Source organism: Dasypus novemcinctus, chromosome 6 (assembly GCF_030445035.2).
Source record: "Dasypus novemcinctus isolate mDasNov1 chromosome 6, mDasNov1.1.hap2, whole genome shotgun sequence".
Classification (NCBI taxonomy): Eukaryota; Metazoa; Chordata; class Mammalia; order Cingulata; family Dasypodidae; genus Dasypus; species Dasypus novemcinctus.
The window spans coordinates 107,927,042-107,954,208 of NC_080678.1; the positions used below are offsets into that span (position 1 = coordinate 107,927,042).

Genomic DNA, 27,167 nt, shown 5'->3' on the forward strand with positions numbered 1-27,167 from the left:
AAAACCAGATAAAGATACTATGAAAAAAGAAAATTAAAGACCAATAGCTCTAATGAATATAGATGCAAAAATCCTCAACAAAATACTTGCAATCAGAATCCAAGAGTACATTAAAAAATTATATACCACAATCAAATGGGTTTTATCCCAGGTATGTAAGGGTGGTTCAACACAGGAAAATCAACTAGTATAATAAACTGCATTGACAAATTAAAGAAGAAAAGGCATTTGACAAAATACAGCACCCTTTCTTGATAAAAATACTCCTAAAGATAGGAATAGAAGGAAGCTTCTCATTATGGTAAAGTGCGTATATAAAAAAACCTACAGCTAACATTGTATTCAATGGTGAAAGACCAAAAGCTTTCCTGCTGAGACAAGGATGTTCAGTGTCATCATTATTCAACATTGTGCTAGAAGTTCTAGGTAGAGCAATTAGGCTAGACAAAGAAATAAAAGGCACCCAAATAGGAAAGGAAGGAGTAAAACTTTCACTATTGCTGATTACATGATCCTATATCTAGAAAATCCTGAAAAATCCACAACAAAGCTACTAGAATAAATGAGTTCAGCAAAGTTGAAAGATACAAGGTTAATATGCAAAAATCAGTAGCGTTTCTATACACTACTGATGTGCACTCTGAGGAGGAAATTAGAAAAAACAATTCCATTTATAATAGCAATGAAAACAATTAAATATTTAGGAACAAACTTAACCAAGAAGAGAAAGGACCTGTATTTAGAAAACTACAAAATATTGCTAAAAGAAAACAAAAGATTTAATGGAAGGCCATTCCGTGTTCATGAATTGAAAGACTAAATATCATTAAGATATCAATTCTACCCAAACTGATTTACAGATTCAACACAATCCCAATAAAAATCCTAACAGCCTTTTTCAAAGAAATCAAAAAGCCAATAATCAAATTTATCTGGAAGAGCAAGGGGCCCCAAACTGTCTTTAAAAAGAAGAACAAGTTTGGAGGACTCTCATTTCCTGACTTCAAACTGTATTACTTAGCTACAGTGGTAAAAAAAAAACAAAAAACAAAACAAAAAACAGCATGTTACTGGCATATAGACAGCTTGACCAATGGAATCAAATCAAGAACTCAGAAATTGGCCCTCATATCTACAGTCAAGTGATTTTTGACAAGGTTGTTAAACCCACCCAGCTGGGCCAGCAGAGTCTATTCAACAAATGGTGCTGGAAGAATTGGATAGCATATACAAAAGGAAGAAAGGAGACCCCTATTTGACACCTTATACAAAAAATAAAAATGGATCAAGGACTTACAGAAACAACTATAAAACTCCTAGAAGAAAATATGGGAAAACATATTCAAGAAGATCTTGTGTATTGTAGGGACACATGCTGGACATTATATATCCTGCCATAACCCACTGAATGGACTGGGGGAGAGTGTAAACTACAAAGTAAGCTATAATCCATGTGGTGCATCAGTGCTCCAACATGTACTCACCAAATGCAATGAATGTGCCACACTGATGAAAGAGGTTGGTGATGTGGGAGGAGAGGGGAGGGTTGGGGTTTGGGGTATATGGGAACCTCATATATATTTTTTTATTTTTTTAAAGATTTATTTATTTCTCTCCCCCTCCCCATCCCCATTGTCTGCTCTCTGTGTCCATTCACTGTGTGTTCTTCTGTGTCCGCTTGTATTCTCATCAGGTGCACTGGGGATCTGTGTCTCTTTTTGTTGTGTCATCTTGCTGCGTCAGATCTCCATGTATGTGGCACCACTCCTGGGCAGGCTGTAGTTTCTCCTTGTGCAGGGGCCAATCCTTATGCAGGGGGCACCCTTATGTGGGGGCATACTTGCATGGGCCAGCACACCTTGTGTACAGCAGCACTGCACGTGGGCCAGTTCACCACATGAGCCAGGAAGCCCTGGGTATAGAACCCTTGGACATCCTGTATGGTAGGCAGACGCTCTATCTGTTGAGTCACATCCACTTCCCATCTCTTATGTTTTTTTAATATAACATCTTCTGTGATCTATGTATCTTTTAAAAAAAAAAAAGACAATTAAAAAAAAAAAAGAAGATCTTGTGGTAGACAGTAGTTTCTTAAACCTTATGCCCAAAACATGAGCAACAAAAGAAAAAACAGATAAATGAGACCTCCTCAAAATTCAAAATTCAACACTTTTTGTACCTCAAAGGACTTTGTCAAAAGGGTGAAAAGGCAGCTGACTCAATGGGAGAAAATATTTGGCAATCACATATCTGATAAAGATTATCCATGATACATAAGGAGACTGTACAACAACTCAACAATAAAAAGACAAACTATCAAATTAAAACATGGGCAAAAGACTTGAAAAGACAACTGTCCAAAGACGAAATACAAATGGCAAAGAAACACATGAAAAAATGTTCAACATCACTAGTGGATTAGGGAAATAAAAATCAAAACTACAATGAGGGAAGTGGACATGGCTCAAATGATAGAGTGTCCACCTACCATATAAGAAGTCCAGGGTTCAAACCCAGGGCCTCCTGGCCCATGTGGTAAGCTGGCCCACATGCAGTGCTGCCACGTGCAAGGAGTACTGTGCCACGCAGGGGTGCCTCCCATGTAGGGGTGCCTCACACTTAAGGAACACACCCCACAAGGCGAGCCACCCCACATGAAAAACGCAGCCCACCCAGGAATGGCACTGCACACACGGAGAGCTGATGCAGCAAGATGATGCAACAAAAAAAAGAGACACAGATTCCCAGTGTCACCTAACAAGAATGCAAGCAGACACAGAAGAACACACAACGAATGGACACAGAGAACAGACAATGTGGGGGGGGGGGAAGGAAGGGGGAAAAGGGAGAGAAATAAATAAAAATAAATCTTAAAAAAAAGTACAATGAACACCTATTAAACTGACCGCTATTAAAAAGTTGAAAAACTATAAATGTTGGAGAGGATGTAGAGAGATACGAATGCTTATTCACTGTTGGTAGAAATCTAGAATGGTACAGACACTGTGGAGGACCCATTTGGCAGTTCCTAAAGAAGTACACTATAGACTTGCCATGGGACCCAGCAATACCACTGCTGGGTACATACCCAGAAGAACTGAGAGCAGTGACACAATAGTTATCTGCAAACAAATGTTCATAGCAGCGTTAATCACAATATCCAAGTAAAACCCAGGTGTCCATCAACTGATAAGCAGATAAACAAATTGTGGAGGATACCTGCAATGGAATATTATGCAGCAGTAAGGAGAAATGAAGTCGTGAAACATATGAAAACATGAATCAACCTGGAGGACGTGATGTTGAGTGAAGCAAGCCAGACACAAAAGGACAAATACTATATGATTGCCATATTATGAACTAAATATATTATGTGTATGTATATATATATTATTTCATATATAATTATATGAAATACGAATATGGGTAGAATTGCACATATAAGACCATTTTTTTGAAGCTGAACAAATATAAGTTAATACTACAAAATGCTAATGCCAGACAAAAAAATTTATATTGAGAGAAGGAGACCAGATACAGGGTACTACATATTGTATAATTCCATTTATATGAAATGTAAATATAAACCAACTTATAAAGATGAAATGAGATTCATTTCCCATCGGGAAAAAATCACTGATATCTACTCTCACCACTTCTATTCAACATTGTATTGGAGGTCCTAGCTCATACCATACAACAAGAAAAAGAGATAAAAAGCATACAGATTGGAAAGAAAGAATAAAAACTTGATTTACAAATGATATGAACATGGATGTAGAAAGTCCTAAAAAATACACTGCAAAGCTACCAAAATTAAAAAAAAAATTACAAACATATAAGGCACAAAGTCAATAGTCAATACACAAAAATCAATTGTGTACTGTGCCATCACTGAGAATGAAGAGAACATAGCTCCAAAGATCCATTCCTCCACTGAAGGAATGATTAAGCTGGAAAAAATTGTCAGAATCGAATTTTTCAAAACTCTGGAGTCAAAATCTTTCAATAGTTGTGGGAGTGCTTAAAGAATAAAGAAGATGCTAAATTTCATTAAGAGCACTGTGGCATTCTCACTTCCCCGTTTGCCACCTCCCTGCTCAGAAGCAGCCATGGGAATGATGGCCCACCTTCCTGGTGCAGCTTGCTTATGCCAAGGGAGTAAATACAGACCCTATTCCCACCCAAAAAGGGGGGGGCAGGTAGGGAGCAGATGTGGCTCAAGTGGTTGAGTGCTTGCTTCCCACATGGAAGGTTCTGGGTTTGGTCCCCAGTGTCTTCTTAAAAAAAAAAACACCAACCAACAAACAAATGAAAGAATCGACTCAGGAGCCAACGCGGCTCAGTGGTTGAGCACCAACTTCCCATGTACAAGTGTCAGGATTCAATCACAGCCCCAGTATCTCAAAAAAAATGTGGCTGTGCATTTGGTGGCTTCCTGAGGGATCAGCTCAGGGACTTGTTTATATTTTGCCCTTCTTGGAACTCTCTCTGAGTTAGAGTACTCTTGCAGACAATATTTTCCAAAATTCTTTAAAGTCATGCACTACCTGCAGCTGCTTAGAGCAAGGGACAACAGAGGAGACAAGCAGCAGGCAGTCCCAAAGCCCATGAAGTAAAAGGTTAGGGAAGGAGATACACGGGATAAATACATGGGATAAATAAGGGCTTTGAAAGCTACTGCAAATGCTGGAGAATCTTGAAGTCCACACCCAAGCCCAAGGCCAGATGCAGGCTCAGAAAACACCTAAGAATACCCTACTTTCATGTCTGGATGATCTTCAGGTTCCACATAAGCAGGAAATGAAGGTTAACGCAAAATTGTAAATAACCTAAATGTTGAAGTAATGTCCCAACTCAGAGTCTATCTGCTAAGACTGGGAAAGTATTGTTTTGTTTCTTGTTTTGTTTTCTTTCTTTTTTTGCTACAGATGTATAAAAAAAGTCTGTCAAATTACTAACAAGGGAAATGAATGTGGCTCAAGCAGTTGGGCTCCCCATCTACCATATAGGAGGTCCAGGGTTCAGTGCCCAAGGCCTCATGGTGAAGGCAAGCTGGCCTGTGCAGTGAGCTGGTCCACATGGAGTGCCAGCCCATGCAGGAATGCCACCCTGTGTGGGAACACTGCTCCACACGGGAGTGTCCCCCCATGCAGGAGTGCCACCCTGCACAGGAATATTGGCCGATGTGGAGAGCTGGCACAGCAAGATGATGCAACAAGAGATGCAGAGGAGAGACAATAAGAGATGCAGCAGACTAGGGAGGTGAGGTGGTGCAAAAGAATGATCACTTCTCTCCCACTGAGGAAGGTCCCAGGATCAGTTCCCAGAGCCACCTAATGAGAATACAAGCAGACACAGAAGAACACAGTGAATGAACACAGAAAGCAGACAAATGGGGGAGGGGGGAGAAATAAAAATCTAAAATATATATATATATATATATATATATATATATATATATATATATATATATAAAATAACTCAGCATTAAACTAACAGAACAGAAACTTCGGTGACCACAAATGACAAAGAATACAGTCTTTGCCAAATAAATAAATAAAAATTTGGAAGTCAATAATAAACAACTACAACTCACGTCAAACAGCAAAAACAAACTCTGGGGAGAAGAAAGAATCTGGTCTCCAGAGTTACCACTTTATGATATTCAAAATGTCCAGTTTTCACCAAAATATTAGGAAGAATGCAAAGAAAGAAGAATATATTCACAAAGGGAAAATATTAACAACTGTCTCTGAGGAAGCCCAGACATTGGACATAATAGACTATTAAATCCACTGTCTTAAATATACACCATGGACCATAGTTAGTGATACTAGTCCATTGATATTATCTCATAATCTGTAATGAATGTTCCACAACAGTGTGGTGTGTTGGGGGGAAGGGTTCTTGTATGGGAATTCTATACATGTGCATGATTGTTTTGTAAGTTCACAACTCTGTAATAAAAAGATACAGAGAGTTAGAAAGATAGACAGATAGATAACCAACCAACCAAAAAAATGTATGGCTAAATAACCCTAGAGTAAAGGCTAATCAAGAAGAGCCTTAAAAAAAAAAAAAAGTATACAATAAACTTCAGTAGGATTGAGATGAACCATGAGTATCTCAACTTTCATGAACACTTAATTGCCAAGTCTGGTATAATTTAAACAAGACCACCTAATACACTAGTTTACAACCCCCAGAATAAAATAAATATCCATAGTCCACACTGATATAAATAAGTAAGTGAATAGCGGATAATGGATAGCTTTTCTTCTCATTAAAACTCCAATAAATAAGTATAGAAGACATGATAGAAATAGAATATCACCATTTGGAAAATACCACAGTAATACTTATTGCTGGCAAGAATTTTCAATGGATGCTGAAGTGAGAAGGCCAAAGTATGAAGAGAAAGAAAATGTTTACATAGCTTCAAAATATCTTCCCAGAATACACTCATTAATTGCAAAGGGAAAATAGTAACTTCGAAGTGGATGAATCTGGGAGAAACCACCTTAAAAAATGCTAATAATTAACATCATGAATATAAGATGTAGTGACAAGATGCACTGAGAGGGGCACAACATGACTTCTGTGGTAGTCTTGCCAAATTACACTGATATGATCAGGTGTGTAGAAAATCTTTAAGAATCCATCATAAAGCTACTAGAATTAGTAAGAGTTTAGCCAAGTTTGCAGGATACAGGGTCAATAAACAAAAAGCAGTTGTTTCTATATACTACATACTAGCAACAAACAATTGGAAAAATGACACAATAATAGCCCAAACATGAAATATTTAGGAATAAATTCAACAAAATATATGGAAAATCCGTATAATGAAAACCTATAAAACACTGCTGAAATTTAGAAAGACTAAAATAGATATACCAGAATTATGGACTGAAAGAGTCAACATTCAGATATCACTTTTCGCCAAATTGATCTACAGATTTAATGCAATCTTTATCAAAATCCCAGGAGGCTTTTCATAGAAACTGTCAAGCTGACTTTAAAATTTACATGGAAATGCAAAAACCTAGAATAGAAGTTGGAGGACTGACATTGCCTGATTTCTAAGATTTACTGTAAAGCTACAGTAATAAAGATAATGGGGAATTGGCTTAAAGGTAGCTATGTAGATTGATGACATAAATCTGGAAACAGACCCCACATATATATGGTCAAATGACTTTCAACAGAGGTGACAAGATAATTTAAGAGGCAGGGTGAGAAGGAGATTCTTTTCAATAAATGGTGCTAGAACAGGATACCTATACTGAAAAAAAAAAGTGGATCTCAACCCTTATACTTACATCACACCAGACACAAAAATTAACTTGAGATGATTGCAGAACACTTATAACAACTTTGCATGTACTGTCCTACACTGGAAACAGTCCAACCCACAATAGGTGAATGGAGTATCACTCAGCAATAAAAAGGAATGAACTTTTGATAAATTCAACAAAATGGTCTCCAAAACATTATGCTGAGCAAAATAAGCCAGATACAAAAAAGGGACATACTGTATAATAGTGTTTATATGAAGCTCTAGAAAAGACAAAACTAATTTCTAACTGAAAGCAGATAAGTGAGGTTTGGGGGCTGGGGGTGTGGTCTGACTGCAAAGGGGCATGAGGGAAATGTTCTTTATTTGGACTGTGGTAATTGTTAAACGAGCATATACATTCACCAAAACTCTTCAAACTGTACATTTTAAATGGCCACATTTTATTGTAGGTAATAAAAGTGTTTTTTGAAAATTAGCTGTAACTATTATAGTTTTCTGCTATTCCTGCAACCCATCCCCTGCCTCAGTGGTCCTCAAAGCACGTACAATCAGTATCACCTGGGAGGCTCCTCAGACATATTCTGAGGTCCACCTCCAGGAGATAGGGTAAGGAGTGGGGCCTGGATTTCACATTAGAAACAAGCATCTGAGACTATCCCAATTCAGGCGTCCTCAGACCACACTTTGGAAATCTTGCCCTCATTAGATTTTTCTCCTGGGTCTGAGTCAGGCCACATTGACCATCTGGTAAGAGCTCTGAGATACACTTGGGCCAATTTAGCACTTGAGATGGCACTGGAGCTATTAGTGGCAGATGCTGTGACAGAGAGGACCACAAATGGGCATGGAGAGAGGATACCTAGTTTTAGTGCTAGCTTAAATGACTTTCACCAAGCCACATCTCTCCTCTGTAAAATGCAGTTAAACAGTTGCTACCGAATCAAGCCCTCGGGCAGATGAGGTTCAATGGAATGTTCTTGAATAACTGCCATTGGCAGTTGGTAAGCTTAGCCCCGCCAACATTACCAGGGCAACCAGGCCTGCTGCGACTAGCCCAGCCTACCAGGCCCAGTTGCCAGTGTGCCTGGGTCCTGTGAAGAGAGGGCAGGAAGGAGGCCCTCACCAAGAAGCTCTCAGGGATGCTGCTTTCCCTCTGAGACAGAAGAGCTTAGAGATGGGGGGAAATGGAAATAGAAGTCCTTTCAAGAGTTTAGAGGGCCAGGCCCTAATGTGGGGCCCAATTAATGCAGAAGCTCCTGAAGCCTACAAGGAGGGCTCAGAGAAGGTGCAGGTCTGGGAGGAGCTACCATCAGAGTTCACCGCTGAGGAGAAAATCCTTCTGCTCAGTCCTGAGGGGAAAATAGCTAGACCTCCTCTGGTTGGGGGTGGCCCAATTTTCTCATAAAAAGAGTAGAGGTGACCAGGGCAATGATGCAATGGTGGTTCAGCAGAACTCCAAATGGATCTATATAAAGACATAATAGGATCAAAGCTTATTAACCCAAAAGAAGAGAGGGGCAAAGTCAGGTAACAGGGCGAGAGCAGAGAAATATAACTTCAAAGAAATTACCTCTGTAGGTTGGAGTAACTGCACAAAACCTAACTCTGGGCTTCCTGGAAGCCAAAGCACAGAAGGGAGCAGATGAGTAACTTCATACTCTTTGACTGGTAGAAGGAAGCATCAGTACCAGTTCTTTAGGATGGTAAATTACCCTGACTCCTAAGCAAGGCAGTAAGCCAAAGCTTATCTTTACCTTTTACACTTGAAACAGCAGTCTAGCTAGCATTAGTAGCAAAGGGAACTCAAGTCAAAAGGAAGAGGGGGGTTGACTAGAGTCTATCACCTTGAAAGTAATGACACTTAACTTGAAGGGGTCCACCCACACAAGGGTTCTTTTCAAGTCCTCTCTTTCCATTCAGGGAAATTTATATAGATTTGGTTTTGTGCCTTGAGTGAGTTGGACAAACTCCAATTCATGGGCACAGATGGGGATTTTGAAACAAAAATGAACCAGTAAACATTCTCCTAAGAGCAACTCACTTGGCAAGTTAGACTGGGAATCACTTCGATGTCATCACTTTGACGTCTGTTCATACCACAAGCTGCTGGGGGAGCCAGGAAGGAGCCCGCTGGCAGGACAAGAGCCCAGGAAATACCTGATCCCGAGCTGGAGGTGTTCAGGGAGGGGTGCTGGCCCTGGGGGTGAGCCAGGCACCAGTGAGGAACTCTGCCCCCTGCTGTCAGCCTTGAGCCTGATGGCGGCTGCTGCTGGGCCTTCTCCCAGAGAGGCCACCTCCCTCCCTCAGCCCTCCTTTGGCAGCGTTAAATCCTCACTGCCTGCAGATGCCAGAGAAACCCTGGTCTTTTCCCTCCCACCATAGCCAGGACGCCTTGCTGGGATGTGGAGGTATTGTGGGTAAAACGCCAAGCCCAGGATTCCTTTCTCCTTCTTTAAGCATCCAGAGCACTTTGTCTCTGCTCCTTTTAGGGCACCTACCTCTCCTTGCCTCCCTTTACAGTCCTGCATACTTAATCCCACAGCATGTGCCTTTCCTTGATGCAAAGGGCAAAATCTTCCCCGGCTCTGCCTCCAGGAGCTTGAGCTCTGTACAAAATACACGTTTGACATATTCTTGGGGATTTGATCTGAATGGAAATAAAGAAATAGGAGACTAAGTATGATCTCTGAGGATGTTTCCAACCCAGGCTTATTGTAATAAGACATCCATAAGCAAATTTAGTGCCGCAGGTCAGTTAAGCAGCAAATGAGTTACAGTTGATCAGAAGCAGGGATGGGTTCAGGTTTTCTGTGGGTCTGGCCAAGTTTACAAAGTTGGGAGACTGTCTTTAAAAAAAAATAATACGAAATTACAGACATAAAATAAGGTCCAGGGCTTGGCAATGTGGGGCACTGAAGGATCGGCTTCAAAAGGTTCAAGGGTAAATAGAAATAGCCTGTGGTCTTTGGAAGTAGCTGGGGAAGGTATCGCAAAGGTGTCTAGCTCGCCTGGGCCTTAGAGGAATGGCAGGATTGTGAAAGACAAAATGGGTTCTTGTGGCAGGATGCAGAGATTTAATAGTTCCAGGTGTCTGGTGGGGAGACAGTGGAAAATCAGTCCAGTTGGAGCAGGGAGTTTTAAAAGTGCAGGTGTAGAGAAGGCTGGGAAGGCAGGAAGCCACAGATAAGCTTGTAGAAGTCTCGAGAGCAACCTAAGGTGTCCAAATTATATTTCACTAATTACTGGAGCCATGGAAATTTGTATTTAAATGTAGTCAAGAGGCTTGAGTAAAGAAGTATTTGAGGGAAACGGACTTGGCCCAGTGGTTAGGGCATCCGTCTACCACATGGGAGGTCCGCGGTTCAGACCCCGGGCCTCCTTGACCCGTGTGGAGCTGGCCCATGTGCAGTGCTGATGTGCACAAGGAGTGCCATGCCACGCAGGGGTGTCCCTCATGTAGGGGAGCCGCACACACAAGGACTGCACCCATAAGGAGAGCCACCCAGTGTGAAAGAAAGTGCAACCTGCCCAGGAATGGCGCTGCCCACACTTCCATGCCGCTGATGACAACAGAAGTGGAAAAAGAAACAAGATGCAGCAAAAAGACACAGAGAACAGAAAACTGGGGGAGGGGAGGGGAATTAAATAAATAAATAAATCTTTAAAAAAAAAAAAAAGAAGTGTTTGAGGAAGATTAGCCTTGCTGTATAAGGCAAAGAAGCAGGAGGCTTCCAAAATTCCAGCCTTTGATGATAAGAGCCTAAACATAGCTTATAGTGGCTGTGAGAATAAAAAGGGAAACGGCTAGCACAGTGGGCATTGGTGACTTAGGGACCAAGAAAGGAAGGATTCCAAGGTGATGGGAATTTCTGGGGGGGGTTAGGATGGCATCCCTGGGCTGCCCGGGAAAGCAGCCTCTGACACCTGCCCCCAACCAGGCTCAAGGGTGGCCCCTGAATTACCTGTTCTTACTTACCTGTTTTTGCTCAAATTCATTTGCACCAATGGCGAAAATGGTCTCTTCCCATCTTCCCAGCCTTTCGAGCCTAAGAGAAAGAAGGCGTTGAGTAGAATTCCCCAGAATCAGTGCAGCATAATGGCTGTAATGATGGATTGGACTCACTTCCTCCACAGCCATCCAGTATGCCCCTTCAGGTATTTTTGCAGCCGAAAAGCATAGACCACTCTGGTGACCTTCCTACCTGGAGGACAAGCAAAGAGGGGCCAGGTGGGAACGGCACCTGGGGTGCACCAGGGAGCCACAGCGGCAGAACTTCAGGGCTGCCCATGCCGGGACACAGCCCAGTGCCCCACACCAAGTCCTCGCAGACAAGGCATGGGCAACTCATAGGAGGCGCATGTGCCAGCCACCCTACTCTGCAGGCTTTCAGCAGAGAAGGGCCTGAGCCCAGGACCCACCTGGCAGACAGGAGACCGAGCCCACCTAAGCGCCCCTCCTGCCAGGCTGCCCCACCCTCCCACACCAGATGGTACGACCTGTGCCAGGAAGGGAAATCCAGCTCATGTACCTGACAGGTGCAAGACTCCAGAACAGCAGGGAGACCACAGGCTGACCTGCTGAAATGGGTGGGCTGCAGGTTCAGGGTAGGTCTCCCTGAGCCGGGCTGGCCTGGGGGTTCCTGCCAGTGTCCTGGGCCCCAGGGCCCCTGGCCAAGGCCCTTGACAGGGGACCATGTGCCCAGCCAAGGGCTCTGCAAGCCCCAGTGAAGCCCCCTGAGAAGCCTGGAAGGACGTCAGTCCTGGTCTGAGGACAGCACCCAACACCATCAGGGAGGGAGGCACAGGGTGAAAGGAAGAAGAGCTGAAAGCCACAGTACAGCTCAGAGGGTGCAGCGGGCAGCAAAGGGCGGCAATTGAGAAGATCCGAAAACCAAACCCTACATCTGCGCAGGGCCCTCAGCTGCTTCCTTTTCTTTTCCCAAGTGCAGTTCAGAGAGGGAAGTGGCCTCACCTGGACACACCTGCAGCCTCTCAAGACCAAAGGTGCAGGCAGGCACCTTAGTTCTCATAAAGGCGATGTGGGTATTATCTTAGCCTCCTTGTCCAGGGGAGGAATCTGTAACTCGGAGACCGTAAGGAACTTTCTCCAACTCAGAGATAGAACATGGTGGAGGGATCGGGACCCGAACGCGCTGATGCCCATGCCTGGCTTTGCCCTCGGCCCCTGAGACCACGGCAGGCAGGAGGGGGCTTACCTCCAGTGGTGGCTTTTCTAATCATCATATTTGCCACCAAAATGAAGGAAATGTTGGGACAAGGGGGTTAGATGAACAAGGAGCACTCCAAGAATGCGAGCAGGTGGAATGAATTCCCCAGGCTCCAGCAGCTGTACCTTCTCTAGTCCTTCATTCACGTAGGAAAACGTCACTAGAATATGCTCAACTTAGAGTCTCAGAAGACCTTGTTGAAGATATTCTCTGAAATGCAACATGGAAAAGGCAGTGGAGGTGGGCGTGGCCCTCCCACCGTCACTCTGCGTGGACGTGCAAGGATGCGGGTGCATCTCACATGCAGACAGGGCTCCTCTGTCCCCATAGGCTTGGCCTGGCTTGCTGGGTGCATCCCTGACCCACAGCACCCAGCACCCAGCCCCAGGGTCCCTGCCTCTGACCGTCCACTCCACAGTGGGGGCATCCCTGCACGTGCAGCTGTGAGGCAGCACTCACGAGGGATGAGTGTTTCCGTGGAACTCCTGGGGGACCCCCGGCAGGAGGCCCACGGGAGGCTGTTTGGGAAAGCTCATCCTGCTTCTCCACTGCCCACCTCCTCCTCTGTTCAGCAGCCCCCTGTAGGGGGGGGTGGGCTCAGTGCCACTAGATGCTTGTGTCAGTACTAGAGGAAGCATCAAATAGGCCTGAGAGGGTTCCTGGGCTGCTGCAGGAGAAAGGCCAAAAGCTGGGAGGAGCATGGGCTGTGGGCAGAGGGGGGGCAGTGGGGGCGGCCTCACAGGCCCGCCCAGCCCAGGAGGTGGGGCTGGGACCCCTGGAGGCTGGTGTGCAGGCTCCACCTCCCTGGGCAAGCCCCTCCTCCTGCAGGTGCCTCTTCCCCTTGGATCCCCCCTCCCAGGTCTCACTCTCCTGACAGCCCAGCTGGGGCCACCCAGTCCCTGTGCTCTGGCCTCTGCCCCCACAGCAGACCCTCCATGACCCTGCACCCACCACCCACCACCACACACTCTCCACACCCCCCCAGGGAGTCAGGCTCCCTCTGCTCCCAGGCCCAGGGCCCCTTCAGGCCCCACCCCACCCCTCTGCCCCACCCCTCCTCAGCTCCGGCAGGGAGCACCTGTGGGAGCATCAGTCCCAGGCCGCCCCAGCTCTGCTGCAGGCCACGCGCCCCCAGGGCTGCTGCTTGAGGATTCGGGGCTCCCTGAACGTGTCCCTCCTGCATGGCTACCGCAGACGCCCTGCCTGGGGGGGGCTTCCTGCTCCAAGCCAGCTCCCCCAGGACACCACGGCACCACCCAGGGTCCTTCCAAGACTTTCTTCCTCCCACCTCCAAACCCACATGGCACCCACTCCTCCTCCACGCTCTCACCCCTGCCCAGAGCATCAGCCCTTGCAGCTCCTCCTGGAGCACCATGGGGAGGCCTGGCTTCCCCCAGCACCCCACCTCGGGTGCTTTCTCCTGCTTCCCCGGCTGCCCTGCCTTCCCTCCAAGGTGCGGGCAGCATGCTCTGCTCCACCCCCAGGCTGACATGTCCCCAAGGCTCCTTTGGGCTCCCCACTCGGGATGGGGCCCCGGCACTGGTGTCCCCAAGTGCCTGGACCCTGTGGCCACCAGACACTTGCCAGCCCCACCCCCAGGCTTTGTGACCCCATTCAGGCCACAGCATGCCCCCAGCTGTGCCTGCCCCATGCTTGTGGGACCCTGTACTTGGGCTCCTCTTTTTGACCCACTCTGGCTTCCCCGGACCCTTCGCTCGAGCACCCTGACAGCCCCCCATCGTCCCGCCTGGTTCAGACCCTGCCCCCCCCAAATCTAGAGGGGGACGAGCAGGCACAGAGCTGGGCTCACAGCACAGGCAGGGCTGGGACAGGACACGCACGAGTCTCCACCAGCCCCCCTGGGTCCCTGGACTCTTCAGAGACTCTGATGAAGGGAGGTGCTGCCATGGGTGCTCGGGACAGAAGGGAGACCGGGGAAGGAGTGAGGAGAGAACACTGGGGGAGACAGTGCCAGGTGCCAGGCGTCCCCAAGGAACCTGGGTCCTGGGTGAGGGCCAGCCTGATGCTGGGGCTCACTCCTCGCTGCCCTGCAGGGCCTCCGGGTCTGCCAAAGGAGTCCGGGGGTCTTACTTGTCTGACGTGAGGTCCATGGACAGGTAGCCCTGAGAGTCAAACGTGATGAAGCAGATCCGTGTTTTCAGGCTGCGAGGAAGCACCCACTTGTGAGAGGCCACTCACAGCTGGAAGCCGCACCCCCAGGCAGCAAGGCCGGGCCCCCGCCGAGCTGCCCCCTCCCCACCCTGCCCTTGGGCTCCTCCTTTTGACCCACTCTGGTATCCCCAGACCCTTCGCTCCAGCACCCTGACTGCCCCCATCGTCCCGCCTGACACTGGGGCTCGCTCCTCGCTGCCCTGCGGGGCCTCCGGGTCCACCGAGGGTGTCCGGGGGTCTTACTCATCTGACGTGAGGTCCATGGACATGTAGCCCTGAGAGTCGAAGGTGATAAAGGAGATCCGCATTTTTGGGCTGCGAGGAAGTGCCCACTTGTGAGAGGCCACTCACAGCTGGAAGCCGCATGCCCAGGCAGCCAGGCTGGGCCACAGCCCAGCTGCCCCCTCCCCACCACGTCTCACATCGGGGCCCACTCCCCACCAGGCAGTGCCGACAACTTGAGTGAAGGACTTGGAGGCTTCACGCAAGAGCGGGTGCCAGGATGGCATTCTGCCCACCCCTAGAGCCCAACACCCCAGAAGACGTATGTGCACACCTGCACATCCCTGCACACACCTGCAGTGACATCAAGACCTGCACTCGCACCTCTGAGGCATCTCCCTTCTACTGTGATATTCTTGCAGCTCTGTCCCTCCTCCTCCTCCCCCATCTCTCCTCCCCCATCACCCCTCCTCCACCAATTCGCCCCCTCTGGGGAGCTGGTCACCACCTCCACGTCCTGGCCATGGATGGACTTACTGAGCTCCCCCCCACCTTTGGCACCACCCCTCGGCCACCACAGGGGGCATCCCCTGGCATCTGTCCATGTGTCCTCTGCTCTGGCTCAGAGCCCTGGGCTCAGGGCTCCCACCCGAGGGCCGTGCAGGCCCCTGGAGGCTCCAAGGGATGTGTGCTCTGCCTGGCCGGGGCTGAACTCCCACAGCCCAAGGGGCCTGCAGCTCAGAGAAGCCTTACTTCTTTAATTTATTCGTGATGTCGGCAACAAAGCTGTAAATGCTCCTCCAGCTTTTTCCCAGAAACGTCGACCTGAGGACAAGAGGGCATGGGTCAGGGGGATGAGGTGCCCTGTTGGGCAAGCAGAGTTTCTACCTGTCCCCCAATTCCAGCAGCCTCTCTAACAGGTGCCTCCCTCCCGGACACAGCCTTGGAGAGCAGTAGCCCTCAGGCCCCACAGCGCAATTGGTGAGCAGGGCAGGGGGGTGCCCCCAGCCCTTTTGCCCAGGTCAGAGGAGCTTCCTGGACTGGGACCTTCCAGTGCTGAAGCCGAGTCAGCCCCAGGCAGATGGAGGTGTGTACCCTGGACAGGGTCGAGAGGGCCAGGAATGGGGGCGATGGATTGGCTGCAAAGCCCCAGTGGATTCTGAAGGTCCTCACCCCCTGGGTCCACCGCCCCTTGGCAATGGCCATTCTTGTTGTGTGCTCCTCTCTGATTGAGTGGGGGAGGGGGCTTTTTGGCATTACTCCCATCCAAAGCCCCTTGGGGGCCATAGCCCAGCTCTAAAGTTCACATGGGCCTAATGAGGACATGCTAGACCCCTGCATTCTTGGGGTTCAGACTCTGCCCGACTTCCTTCTTATGGAAGAATTCCCTACAGAACCCTCATCTCAGAAGAAGGAGGGCAGATTGGACCTTCCTGTCTCCCTTCTTTCTTACCCACCTGAAGATTGGAGCCAGGCCTGGCATGGTAGTCCTCCTCCAGCTGTCACTGCCAGGGGGATGAGTAGGGGGAGACCCCACTTTCAAACCCTTTCTCCCACTGAGCAAATGGAGAAGCTTCTCCAGGTTGTATTCAGTGCCTGGAAGGAGAGTGAGGAGGTTGAAGGAGGCTGAGACTCAGGGCCCTTACTGGCCAGTTGGGAAGCCACTCACATCTGCTGACCTACCAGGGTTCAAGGTCTCTGCAAGCCCACAGATCTGTTGACCTGCACAGCATCATGTAGATGGGCATAGGTCCAGGTTATGGAGCATAATGGGAGGTGCACAGGTCACATGATTAAGGGCCTGCACAAGGTATGTCATGGGGGCAAGGCTGGTCCCAGGCCTCCTCATTCTCTGCTGGGCTCTCTCCTTGGATCTGTGACCACTCAAGTCTCTCCTAAGCCATGCATCAGAAGGACCAATACACTGCAAGGCCCTTCTTCTCTGTACCCACAAACGTGCACGCTTCTGGTGGTTTGGAGCTATGTATCCCACAAAACATGTTCTTAAACTTAATCCAGTCCTCTGAGTGAGAGAACCTTGCAAATAGGACCTTTCGATGAAGTTGCTTCCAATAAGGCATTGCCCAGGATGAGTCTTAATCCTATGACTGAAGACCTTATAGTAAGGTCGCAGACAAAAACACACACAAAAGAAGCAGCCAGAAGCTAGCAATCAACAGAACCCAGAAGAGAATGAAAGACCAGGAGAGGCTGTTATGTATGTTGCCACGGGTGAGAGAAGCCCAGAACATATGATCATAAGCAGCCAGCCCCAAAATGCCAGATTTTGGGAAGAAAGCATCACCTTGATGAGGCCTTGCTTTCTCTCAGCCCCCAAACCATAAGCCAATAAATATTCATTGTTTAAGCCAACCCATTGCATGGTATTTGCTCTAGCAATGAGGAAACTATAACCATCACAATGTCCTGTTTATATGTGTTGCCATACACCCAACAGCAGCTTCTCTTCCCCAGCCTCCTTACTGCCTCTTCTAGGCTGCATCTAAAACTGTCAGCAAACAAGGAGGAAACTAAGGTCAGATGTTTCTCATGACATCAGAACTATCGTTTTTGGGGAGCTTATGTCCCAGGCACTGTACATGCATGATTTCCAATTCCAGGACAACCCCATGACCCCAGCATTCCTCTCATTTTGCAGATGAGATAACTGTAGCTCAGGCAGGTCAAGTCATCTGCCACACTTTCCATAGCTAACATGGATATGAACCCAATATGTACCTGTTCTGCCCATGGTAGGAGGCACAAACTGCCTCAGTCTTACCCCAGCATCTAAAAACTGCTAGATAGAAAAGCACAAGGTTCTGAAAAGCCATCCACAATACAGATTATACAATTGGCAGCTCCTGGGATAAAGTGCAATTCTGCTCATTTTCCGAGCTAACGCTAACACTACTCTCAACTTCCCTTTTCTCTACTCCTTTCTTTTTGCCCTGAGTGAAAATGAACTAAGAATTACAATGATAATGGGGAAACAGACTTGGCCCAGTGGATAGGGCATCCGTCTACCACATGGGAGGTCCACGGTTCAAACCCTGGGCCTCGACCTGTGTGCAGCTGGCCCATGTGCAGAGCTGATGCACGCAAGAATGCCCTGCCACACAGGGGTTTCCCTCGCGTAGGGGAGCCCCACGCACAAGGAGTGCATCCATGAGGAGAGCTGCCCAGTGCGAAAGAAAGTGCTGCCTGCCCAGGAATGGCACCGCCCACACTTCCAGTGCCGCTGACGACAACAGATGTGGACAAAGAAACAAGATGCAGCAAATAGACACAGAGAAGAGACAACTGGGAGGGGGGGAAATTAAATAAAAATAAAAATAACTCTTTAAAAAAGAAAAGAATTACAATGATAAGATTTATGGGAACTAAGAGTCATCAATGCACACACACCATCTAGGGAAGTTTCCAGTTTGAACTGATTTGGAAGGAGGGTCTAGACTCCAGAACAAAGAAGAGAGCAAGGGCTTATGGCTGATGAAATAGATCACAGGATACCGAAAGTCTTGAGAAAGACACAGTGTGGAAGAGCAAAAAATGCAAAGGCGTTCTAGCATGAAGAGTTGCAATTGTGTTTTGTGCCCCATTCTTAGATGAGAACGGATAAACAAAAATCATCAGACCCTTGAGGAATACCTCCACTCTTACAATTTTTGACCAAAATATCAGCAACTACAGTAACAACCAGAAAAACTCAGAAGAAACAGGGAATGCAGAGAGCATACAGGGAGTGGGATAAGATACAAAGAGAATATCTATGAAAAACTTAAGAAGCTAGCTTTATAAATGGGAAGCTTCTACATAAGCAGAAAACATGGGAAACTAAGAGACCCCCTGAAGTAAAAAGATAAATAAACATTAGTAATAATTAAGAAATTAAATAACACTAGAATACATAGCTCAGCTGTAAAGAATATTTGTTTTGCAGTAAATAGGTAACAGATGTATGCAGTAAATAGGTAACAGAAAATGGTTGAACTCTTTTGAGAGAATGGAAGTATTGGGGGCAAAATTGTGAAGGGGAACAAAGGTATAAGAAAATAAATTTATTTTCCATACTAAGTCAAGAGGTAATATATAAACTTTAACAAGGAACTGCAGTCAGTACAACCATGTTATTAGAAAAATGTGCAAAAAGGCTCATAAGAAAAAGATAGATGATTTTAAAGTGGTTGCCTCTGGGGAGTGGGATTGGAGGGCAAGAGATGGGAACTTCCTATCCAGTCTAGATGGGGCCATTACTTCAGGGTATAAAAAGGTTGCTGTCTGCAAGAAAGCATTCCCTAAAATTCAGAGGTTTCTCCACAGTGTCTTGATAAGGAGCGTGCTCCTGGAAGCCGGACATATGTGAGGGGAGGTAGACCACCAGTGCCATTCCATCCACTAGGTGGAGATTGAGCCTGATGACCTGTGAGGTCCTTAACCATTATATGGGGTGTGAATCCTGAAACCCAAGCAGCAAACAAGACAAGCGTGGAGAAAATATCTTCTGGTGCGAAACCTGCAGCTTCCCCACCTGATCATTCCATTACCTGAGTTTACTGAGGTCAGACCACAAAATCATCTCAGGCCAGCTGCCAGCAAAGGCATTGAGTGAGCAACTAGGTCTCAAGCATCTTGGGGAGAGACCCCAACATTTGGCTACGAGGACCATCTGGAACAGGCAGATGCTTCTTGGGCAGTGAGATGACAACTCCCAGCAGGAAGTGGTGGACAGCATGAGTGCCAGAGGAAATGACAGGAGGCTACAGGTGGGACCAGGCATCCCATCAACCCAATACCCGGGAATGCCCTTTATTCCACACCTGCACATCAGCCACAGGTGCCTCCTTGTGGACTTGTAAGGGGTCCTGAGAAGATGAAAATAGAAGAACCTGGATGGCCCTCTGAAAGGGAGAGCACAGATTAAACGCTGCCTTGCCTGGCTCTGATCATCCTTGTGCATCCACTAAGTAACAATTTCTCCTTTTCTTTATATCAGAGGCATATAAAACTTTTAAACAGAGCCTTTTTTAATTGTTGAAACCATCCACAATAACAAGTGTTTTTTTCCTCCCCTCTAATTTCAAAGAAGTTTAATATATTAAGTAAAAATTTTCTTTGAAAAATTAAGATGCAAAAAAGCACAGCCTTGTTGAAGGGGAATTCAGTTTTATGGATCAAAACTTTAAACTGTGTACCATCCAACCCAGCAAATTTACACATCTAGGTATATATTCTAAAGGAATATCCACTTGCAGACTAAAGAATCTTAAATCATTTTTATGACACTTTATGGCAAACAGGCCCATCATCAGTATGGGAATAAAAACTAGATTGAGACACATCCAAATGATTGGACTACCAGGCAGCAATGGACAAGCAAAAACCTCTGGACTCAAATGCTACACCCACACCAAGGGCAAGTGTGCTGCGATTGGAAGAGAGCAGGAAATTCTTTACCAACCATGACCAACCACAGACACAAGGCAGAGTTTTGGGGGAAATCCCCTCCCCAAGACATGCGCACACACACACACAGGACCTGCCTAAGACTGAGAAGGAAAGTAGAAACCCCCCACCACTCCCAACACGAGCCTAGCACCAAGTGACAGACAACAGCGGTCTGTTGCTGAGAGGCAAGAACATGGAGAAGACAGGCATGCAAGGACTGCTAAAAGCTGAGGATTCAGCAGGGACAGAGAAAAACCTGTGGCCCTTCAGGCCCCTCTAACATCCCAGACCCCACTCTAAGCACACGGTAACAGCAGCCCAGTGCGAGCAGAATTCATTAAAGCCAGTGGAGCACTGAAAGTAATGGCAGCACCAAAGGAACCAAAACCCAGCTCAACTCAGGACACTATTGCTCAGTCCTCCATACTAACAGCCTGACAGAAGAGGCATGACATTTTGTGAGCATAAATACTGGTTGCCTCAGTCTTATCTGTTCTTCTACAATGATGTCCAGAACCAAATTTTAAAATTACTAGATTTATTAAAAAGGAACCTAAAACAACCCACTGTCAAAAGCAATCAACCTAGTTGCTGGAGAGGTTGTGGCTCAAGCGGTTGAGCTCCTGCTTCCCCCAAGGGAATGTCCTGGGTTTGGTTCCCAGTGCCTTCGAAAAACAAGAAAACAATCAAATGGAAAAATCAGCCCAGGGAAGCCGATGTGGTTCAGTGGTTAAGCAATGGCTTCCTACAATGTCCTGGGTTCAATCCCTGCTGGCCTTGGTACCTCAAAAAAAAAAAAATTGCAATCAATAGAACCAGACTCAAGAGACCACCCAGGTCTTGGAACTATCAGCGGGGACTTTTAAAATAAAAGTGATTATTTGTTAAATGATCCCATGGAAAAGGTAGACAACATAGATAAGCACATGGGGAATTTCACCAGATACAGGGAAATTATAAAATAGTCAAATGGAAATGCTAGAAATAGCAAACATGCTGTCAGAGTTAAAGAATAACTTTGACAGGTTCATCAGCTAATTGTACTCAGGAGAGGAAAGAATCAGTGAACTGAAAAACCAATCAATAGAAACAATCTAAATCGAAACACAAAGAAAAAAAGTGGGGAAAAAACTAAATAAATCCCAGAACAGAACATTCAAGAGCTATGGGATAATGTCAAACAAACATACTTGGAGTTGCAAAAGGAAAAGAGAACAGAAGGAATATTAGAGTAGCTAAGGGCTGAGAATTTTCCAAAATTACAGACAACAAAGCATAGATCCAAGAAATCCAGACACCTCAAAAGATTATGGAACAGCATCTATAAAGTCCTGAAAGAAAGAAAGAACCCTGTAAACCCAGAATTCTGTAACAATGAAAACACTTTCCCAAGATGAAGGTGAAGTTCCTCAAAAGGTCATACATAGAATTACCATATGGCCCAGCAACTCTGCTCTTAGGTATATACCCTCCAAGTATTGAAAACAAGTACCACACATGCCTACATATAAACATTAAAACAGCACTGTTCACAACAGCCAAAAGAGGGAAACAACCCAAAGATCCAGCAATAGGATGAATGGATAGAGCAAAGGTGGTATTATAAAATGGAATATTATTCAGCTATAAATAGGAATGAAGTACTGATACATGCTACAGCATGGGTGAACTGGGAAAACACTTAGCTTAGTGAAATAATGGCTGCCAGGAGCTGTGCCATGGCAAGATGGGAAGTGACCGCTGAATGGGTGTGGGCTCTCCTTTGGGGGGTAATAAAGACTAGATAGAGATGATGATTGTACAACATTCTGAATATACTAAATTCCACTGATCTGTACACTTTAAAATGGTTAATTGTATGTTGCATAAAATTCACCTGCATTTTTTTTAAAAGGACATAACAAAATCTCAGGGAGGAAAAAAAAAGTTTCTGCTTTAAAGTAACTGTGTCCAGATACTTCAACCATATGGTGTATAACACTGTAAAAAGGTATAGCTGTGCTATCAACAGATAAGGTACCCTAAGAGGTGGCTTAAGAAATGGTACTTGACTTAAAATGTCTACAAAGAAAGCCTGACAATAAAATAAACTTTTTTTAAAAAAAAAAGTTGAAATTAATCCCTTTTCATACTACCAAAAGCTGAGGAAATTTATTTCCTGCAGACCTGCATTACAGAAAATTCCTCAAGCAGAGGAATATGAAACCAGGTAGAAATTTGGATCTATACAAAGAAATGAAAAGTTCCAGAAATGGTGGGAATTTCTAGTGTCATGTATCCAAGTCAGTAGCCTGCTGACCTGAGCAAACAATTTACTTCCCAAGACCCTTCTCCTTGCTGTTTACCAATCCTCAAGGATTGTATTTTGAACTTGTCCCATCCCAAACCATTCCCATCTGTCTTGTTCCACTGGAACTCAGTTCCTAAATCTTTACAAATATCCAGCTTCTGACTTTCCCTTTCTGGAATACTGCTAAGATTCTTTCAAAGTCATGTTGTCTCTTACTGCAGTGAGTTCACATAAACTGAGTTTTTGCTTTATTTTTTAATAAGGAGCAAGTTAAACAGCATATACAGTATGACCCATGTTTTTGTTAAAAGACTAAATGCATGTAAATGCATAGAAAATGATTTGGGAGGTACCCACCCCCCAAACCCCTATAGCCACCACACTGGGAAAGAAGTGCAATGAGAGGTTCTGGAGACAGAGGGTCATTCCTTTTTCACTCTCTATTCTCCTATGTTGACTGAACCCTCCACAGCAAGCGTATTTCCAAAAAGAATTTAAAACCAAAGTTCAGACCATACTAAATGCTCTGACTTCAGAGAAATATGTTTTGATCCAAAATGGATCATGGGTCAGGGATAAATTTCTTGCTGGCCAATATAACTTGGGCAGAGAAATGCTTTAATGTTGACAAAAGTGATCTTAGGCACAAGAGTCGATATTAGACCCCCATTCTGCCTACTTGGTCTTAGGTGAAAGTTCATTGCATGGGATGGAAGCCCCAACCTTAAGTGAAAAGACCCTGGGGACAGGAACAATGGAAGGCCAGTCCTGCTTTAATGCTCTGGAGCCGAGGACAGGGGTCACTGGAGGAACCCCATTCCCAGTCGGGGTGCAGCTGCTGCAGGCAGACCACACTCGGACACCCCCCAGCCTCCCAACAAATTTCCCAATGACCCAACCCAGCCATCCCAGGCTGGCCCCAGAGGCAAGGCTGCCATCCAAAGGAGGGCTCCCCCCACGCCCAAGGCAAGCAGCCCCTGCCCGAGTGGGCATTCTGGCTCGGCTGTCATTTGCTCATCCACAAACCCCATGGGGCTGTGGCTGTCACGGGGACTTCATACTCCATAGGGACTGAGATATGGATTGGGGGTGGGGATGTCCTCCCATGTCCCTTTTTCCGATCCTCAGAACAGAAAGGGTCTCAAACCCGTCTTTACAGATGGGAAAACTGAGACCCAAAGAACTTGCATGATTCTGTCAAAGGCACGGCGATTCACAGGCAGAACCCTGTTAGCACTGTAAAAAGAATGAATTCTTGCCTCTAGAAGGGATTTCCATATGCAGAGAAAAACGGGAACATTTCATCAAGAAGGGAAAAAATTCGAAATGGTTTCCTTAATACCCAGCCCCTCATCTGGGTCACAATGACCACAAATGGCACCCAAGCTGCTTTGGGAGGGTTGTTAGGTCAGGCAGGGCAGCAGCTGTCATCCTGTGAGTATCTCAAGAAGGCAGCCTCGGGTAGAAACCCATCACAATTCTTTTTCCTGCTGTTTCCCCTACTTCTGGGTAAGGTCATTAAGAAATGAAAATTAAATCATGGCGTCCCTAAGAAGTCCTTCGAGTTGTTAGTTTTAATGAGAAGGTTTCCACAGGCCATCCTAGGCGATTTTATCAGCCCCCTTCCGGCAGCACTCACCGTCACAGACCCAAAAATACACCCCCAGGAGTCAAGGCAGGGAGGGCGCGGTGGCTGCCTCGCCCGGCGTTCTCTTTGGCGGAAGCGGTGCCACGGCGGGGGCCAGGGCTGCGCGGTGGCTCCAGCCCAGGCTGAGGGGCAGCCACCTGCTGGAAAGAGCCCATGAGGAACACCTGGGGACGGGCCCGGGACCCTTTTGGTGCTCCCAGGCCACTGAGCTGCAACCTGAAAACCAAGCCAGGCATCGGACCCGGGGGCGGGGGTCGAGTGGGGGGCTTGGGAGGAAGTGTCAGTCGCTCTGGGCAGGTGTGGGCAGCAATCTATGCCATGCAGGTCCAAAATGATGACAGATGACCTGGTAGACTTCTGACTATTTGGTCCGTGCCAGCCAAATGGACCCACAGTTACCCGGAGAGGCTGGTGCAGGGCCTGCCAGCTTCCTCACTGCTAGAGGTGGGGCTGAAGCATAGGCGAGGACTGCAGGATGATCTTGGTGAAAGAAGCTGGTCCCTACCTTCACGGTAATTTTCAGTCAACCTGGCTTACCCTCATCCTGGGGGGTGGAGTCAAAATGGTGGCTACTGGCCTCTTTCAAACTTGGACTGGCTCAAACTTTAGCAGTTCTTAGGATTATATTTGAACCTGCTGAATTTTCTAATTAGTAGTTGAATTTGGTGCCCAAATGTCTCTTCCTGGTTCTTGGAAGTGGAACTTCCAGTTCTAGACACTGAATAGCTCCTGATGTTGCAGGATGTTGGTCTGGTCTCCTGGAAGCCCCAAACAGGTGTTTTAGACAGCTCTGGGGGATTACCAACTGCGCTGTAGCACAAACTGACTCCAGGAGCTCCTTATTCTGTTGCCATTTTGCTGGTTGTCCCATCTAACAGCTTTTAAAAAATTTTTTGCATTTGCAATAGCAGCTACCCACTTTCTTATTACCAAAATCTGTTCCAGTTTGCTAGGCTCCAGGGATTTAATTTCGATACAGCTCTTCTCAATTACCTAGAATCCACATTGGGCAGAAGGGCAGGGCGTGAGCTGTGGGGAGATTCTCGACAAGCCCCTCCTCACTTGCAGCTTCTCACGCCAGTTCTCACTCACCTGGGAACTGATGCTTGACAGGGAGTTCAGATCAGGGACCCCAAACACATGGTCCTTGGAGTCTGCAATTCCTTCCAGCTACGAGGGAGAGGAGGTGGTTGGGACGCAAGCCAGGGCATGGAAGGGGCAGCTGCTTCCACAAACGGGACAGTGCCTGGCCAACACGTCAGGGTCTGGGCAGTGTTTCCCTGGAACTAGATCCTTCATCTGCAGCAGAACTCATGGGGGGCGGCCTCCACCTCAGCTGGGGTGCAACCGAGCCCACCAACTCCATCCTTTAAAGCGGACGGGGTAGACCCAAGTAATTGGGGCGGGGGTTAGGATGGCATCCCTGGGCTACCCAGGGAAAGCAGCCTCTGACACCTGCCCCCAACCAGGCTCAAGGGTGGCCCCTGTGTTACCTGCTCTCACTTACCTGTTTTTGCTCAAACTCATTTGCACCAATGGTAAAAATGATCACTCCCATCTTCTGAGCCTTTTGAGCCTAAGAGAAAGAAGGTGTTGAGTAGAATTCCCCAGAATCAGTGCAGCATAATGGTTGTAACGATGGATTGGACTCACTTCCTCCACAGCCAACCGGTCTGCCCCTTCAGGTATTTTTTCAGCCATCAGAGCATAGACCATGCTGGTGACCTTCTTACCTGGAGGACAAGCAAAGAGGGGCCAGGTGGGAACGGGACCTGGGGTGTACCAGGGAGCTGTGGCGGCAGAACCTCAGGGCTGTCTGTGCGGGCAAGGTCTGAGCAGCTCACTGGGAGGCGCATGTGCCGGCCACCCTACTCTGCAGGCTTTCAGCAGAGAAGGGCCTGAGGCCAGGACCCACCTGGCAGACAGGAATCCAAGCCCACCTCAGGGCCCCTCCTGCCTGGCTGTCCCATCCTCCCCCACCATATGGTACCACCTGTGCCGGGAAGGGAAACCCAGCTCATGCACCTGACAGGTGCAAGACTCCAGAACAGCAGGGAGACCACAGGCTGACCTGCCGAAATGGGTAGGCTGCAGGTTCAGGGTAAGGGATCCCTGAGCCAGGCTGGCCTAGGGGTTCCTGCCAGTGTCCTGGGCCCCAGGGCCCCTGGCCAAGGCCCTTGACAGGGGACCATGCACCCAGCTAAGGGCTCTGCAAAACCCAGTGCAGGCCCCTGGGAAGCCTGGAAGGACATCAGTCCTGGTCTGAGGACAGCACCCAACACCATCAGGGAGGGAGGCACAGGGTGAAAGGAAGAAGAGCTGAAAGCCACAGTGCAGCTCAGAGGGCACAGCGGGCAGCAAAGGGCAGCAATCGAGAAGATCCATAAACCAAATCCTACGTCTGTGCGGGAACATTGGCTGCTTCCTTTTCTTTTCCCAAGTGCAGGTCAGAGAGGGAAGTGGCCTCACCTGGACACACCTGCAGCCTCTCAAGACCAAAGGTGCAGGCAGGCACCTTAGTTCTCATAAAGGCGAAGTGGGTATTACCTTAGCCTCCTTGCCCAGGGGAGGAATCTGTAACTCGGAGACCGTAAGGAACTTTCTCCAACTCAGAGATAGAACGTGGTGGAGGGATCGGGACCCGAATGCACTGATGCACAAGCCCTGCTTTGCCCTCGGCCCCTGAGACCACGGCGGGCAGGAGGGGGCTTACCTCCAGCGGCGGCTTTTTGAAGCATCATATTTGCCTGCAAAAAAGGAAGGAAATGTTGGCACAAGGGGGTTAGATGAACAAGGAGCTCTCCAAGAACGCGGTGAGGCGGGATGAACGCCCCAGGCTCCAGCAGCTGTACCTTC

At 47.3% G+C, this 27,167-nt stretch overlaps 1 protein-coding gene across 1 annotated transcript; it reads right to left on the reverse strand.

The window, feature by feature from the left end:
- Positions 1-14,610: 14,610 nt before the first annotated feature.
- On the reverse strand, positions 14,611-27,054 carry LOC131279015 (anthrax toxin receptor 2-like). Its single transcript, XM_058299634.2, has 7 exons — positions 27,025-27,054; positions 25,965-26,044; positions 25,819-25,887; positions 25,404-25,481; positions 15,679-15,750; positions 14,947-15,018; positions 14,611-14,694 (listed from the first exon to the last, which is right to left on the reverse strand). The coding sequence occupies exons 1-5, from the start codon at positions 27,050-27,052 to the stop codon at positions 15,688-15,690; spliced, it is 318 nt and encodes a 105-aa protein (XP_058155617.2). The 5' UTR covers positions 27,053-27,054; the 3' UTR covers positions 14,611-14,694; positions 14,947-15,018; positions 15,679-15,687.
- Positions 27,055-27,167: the final 113 nt, after the last annotated feature.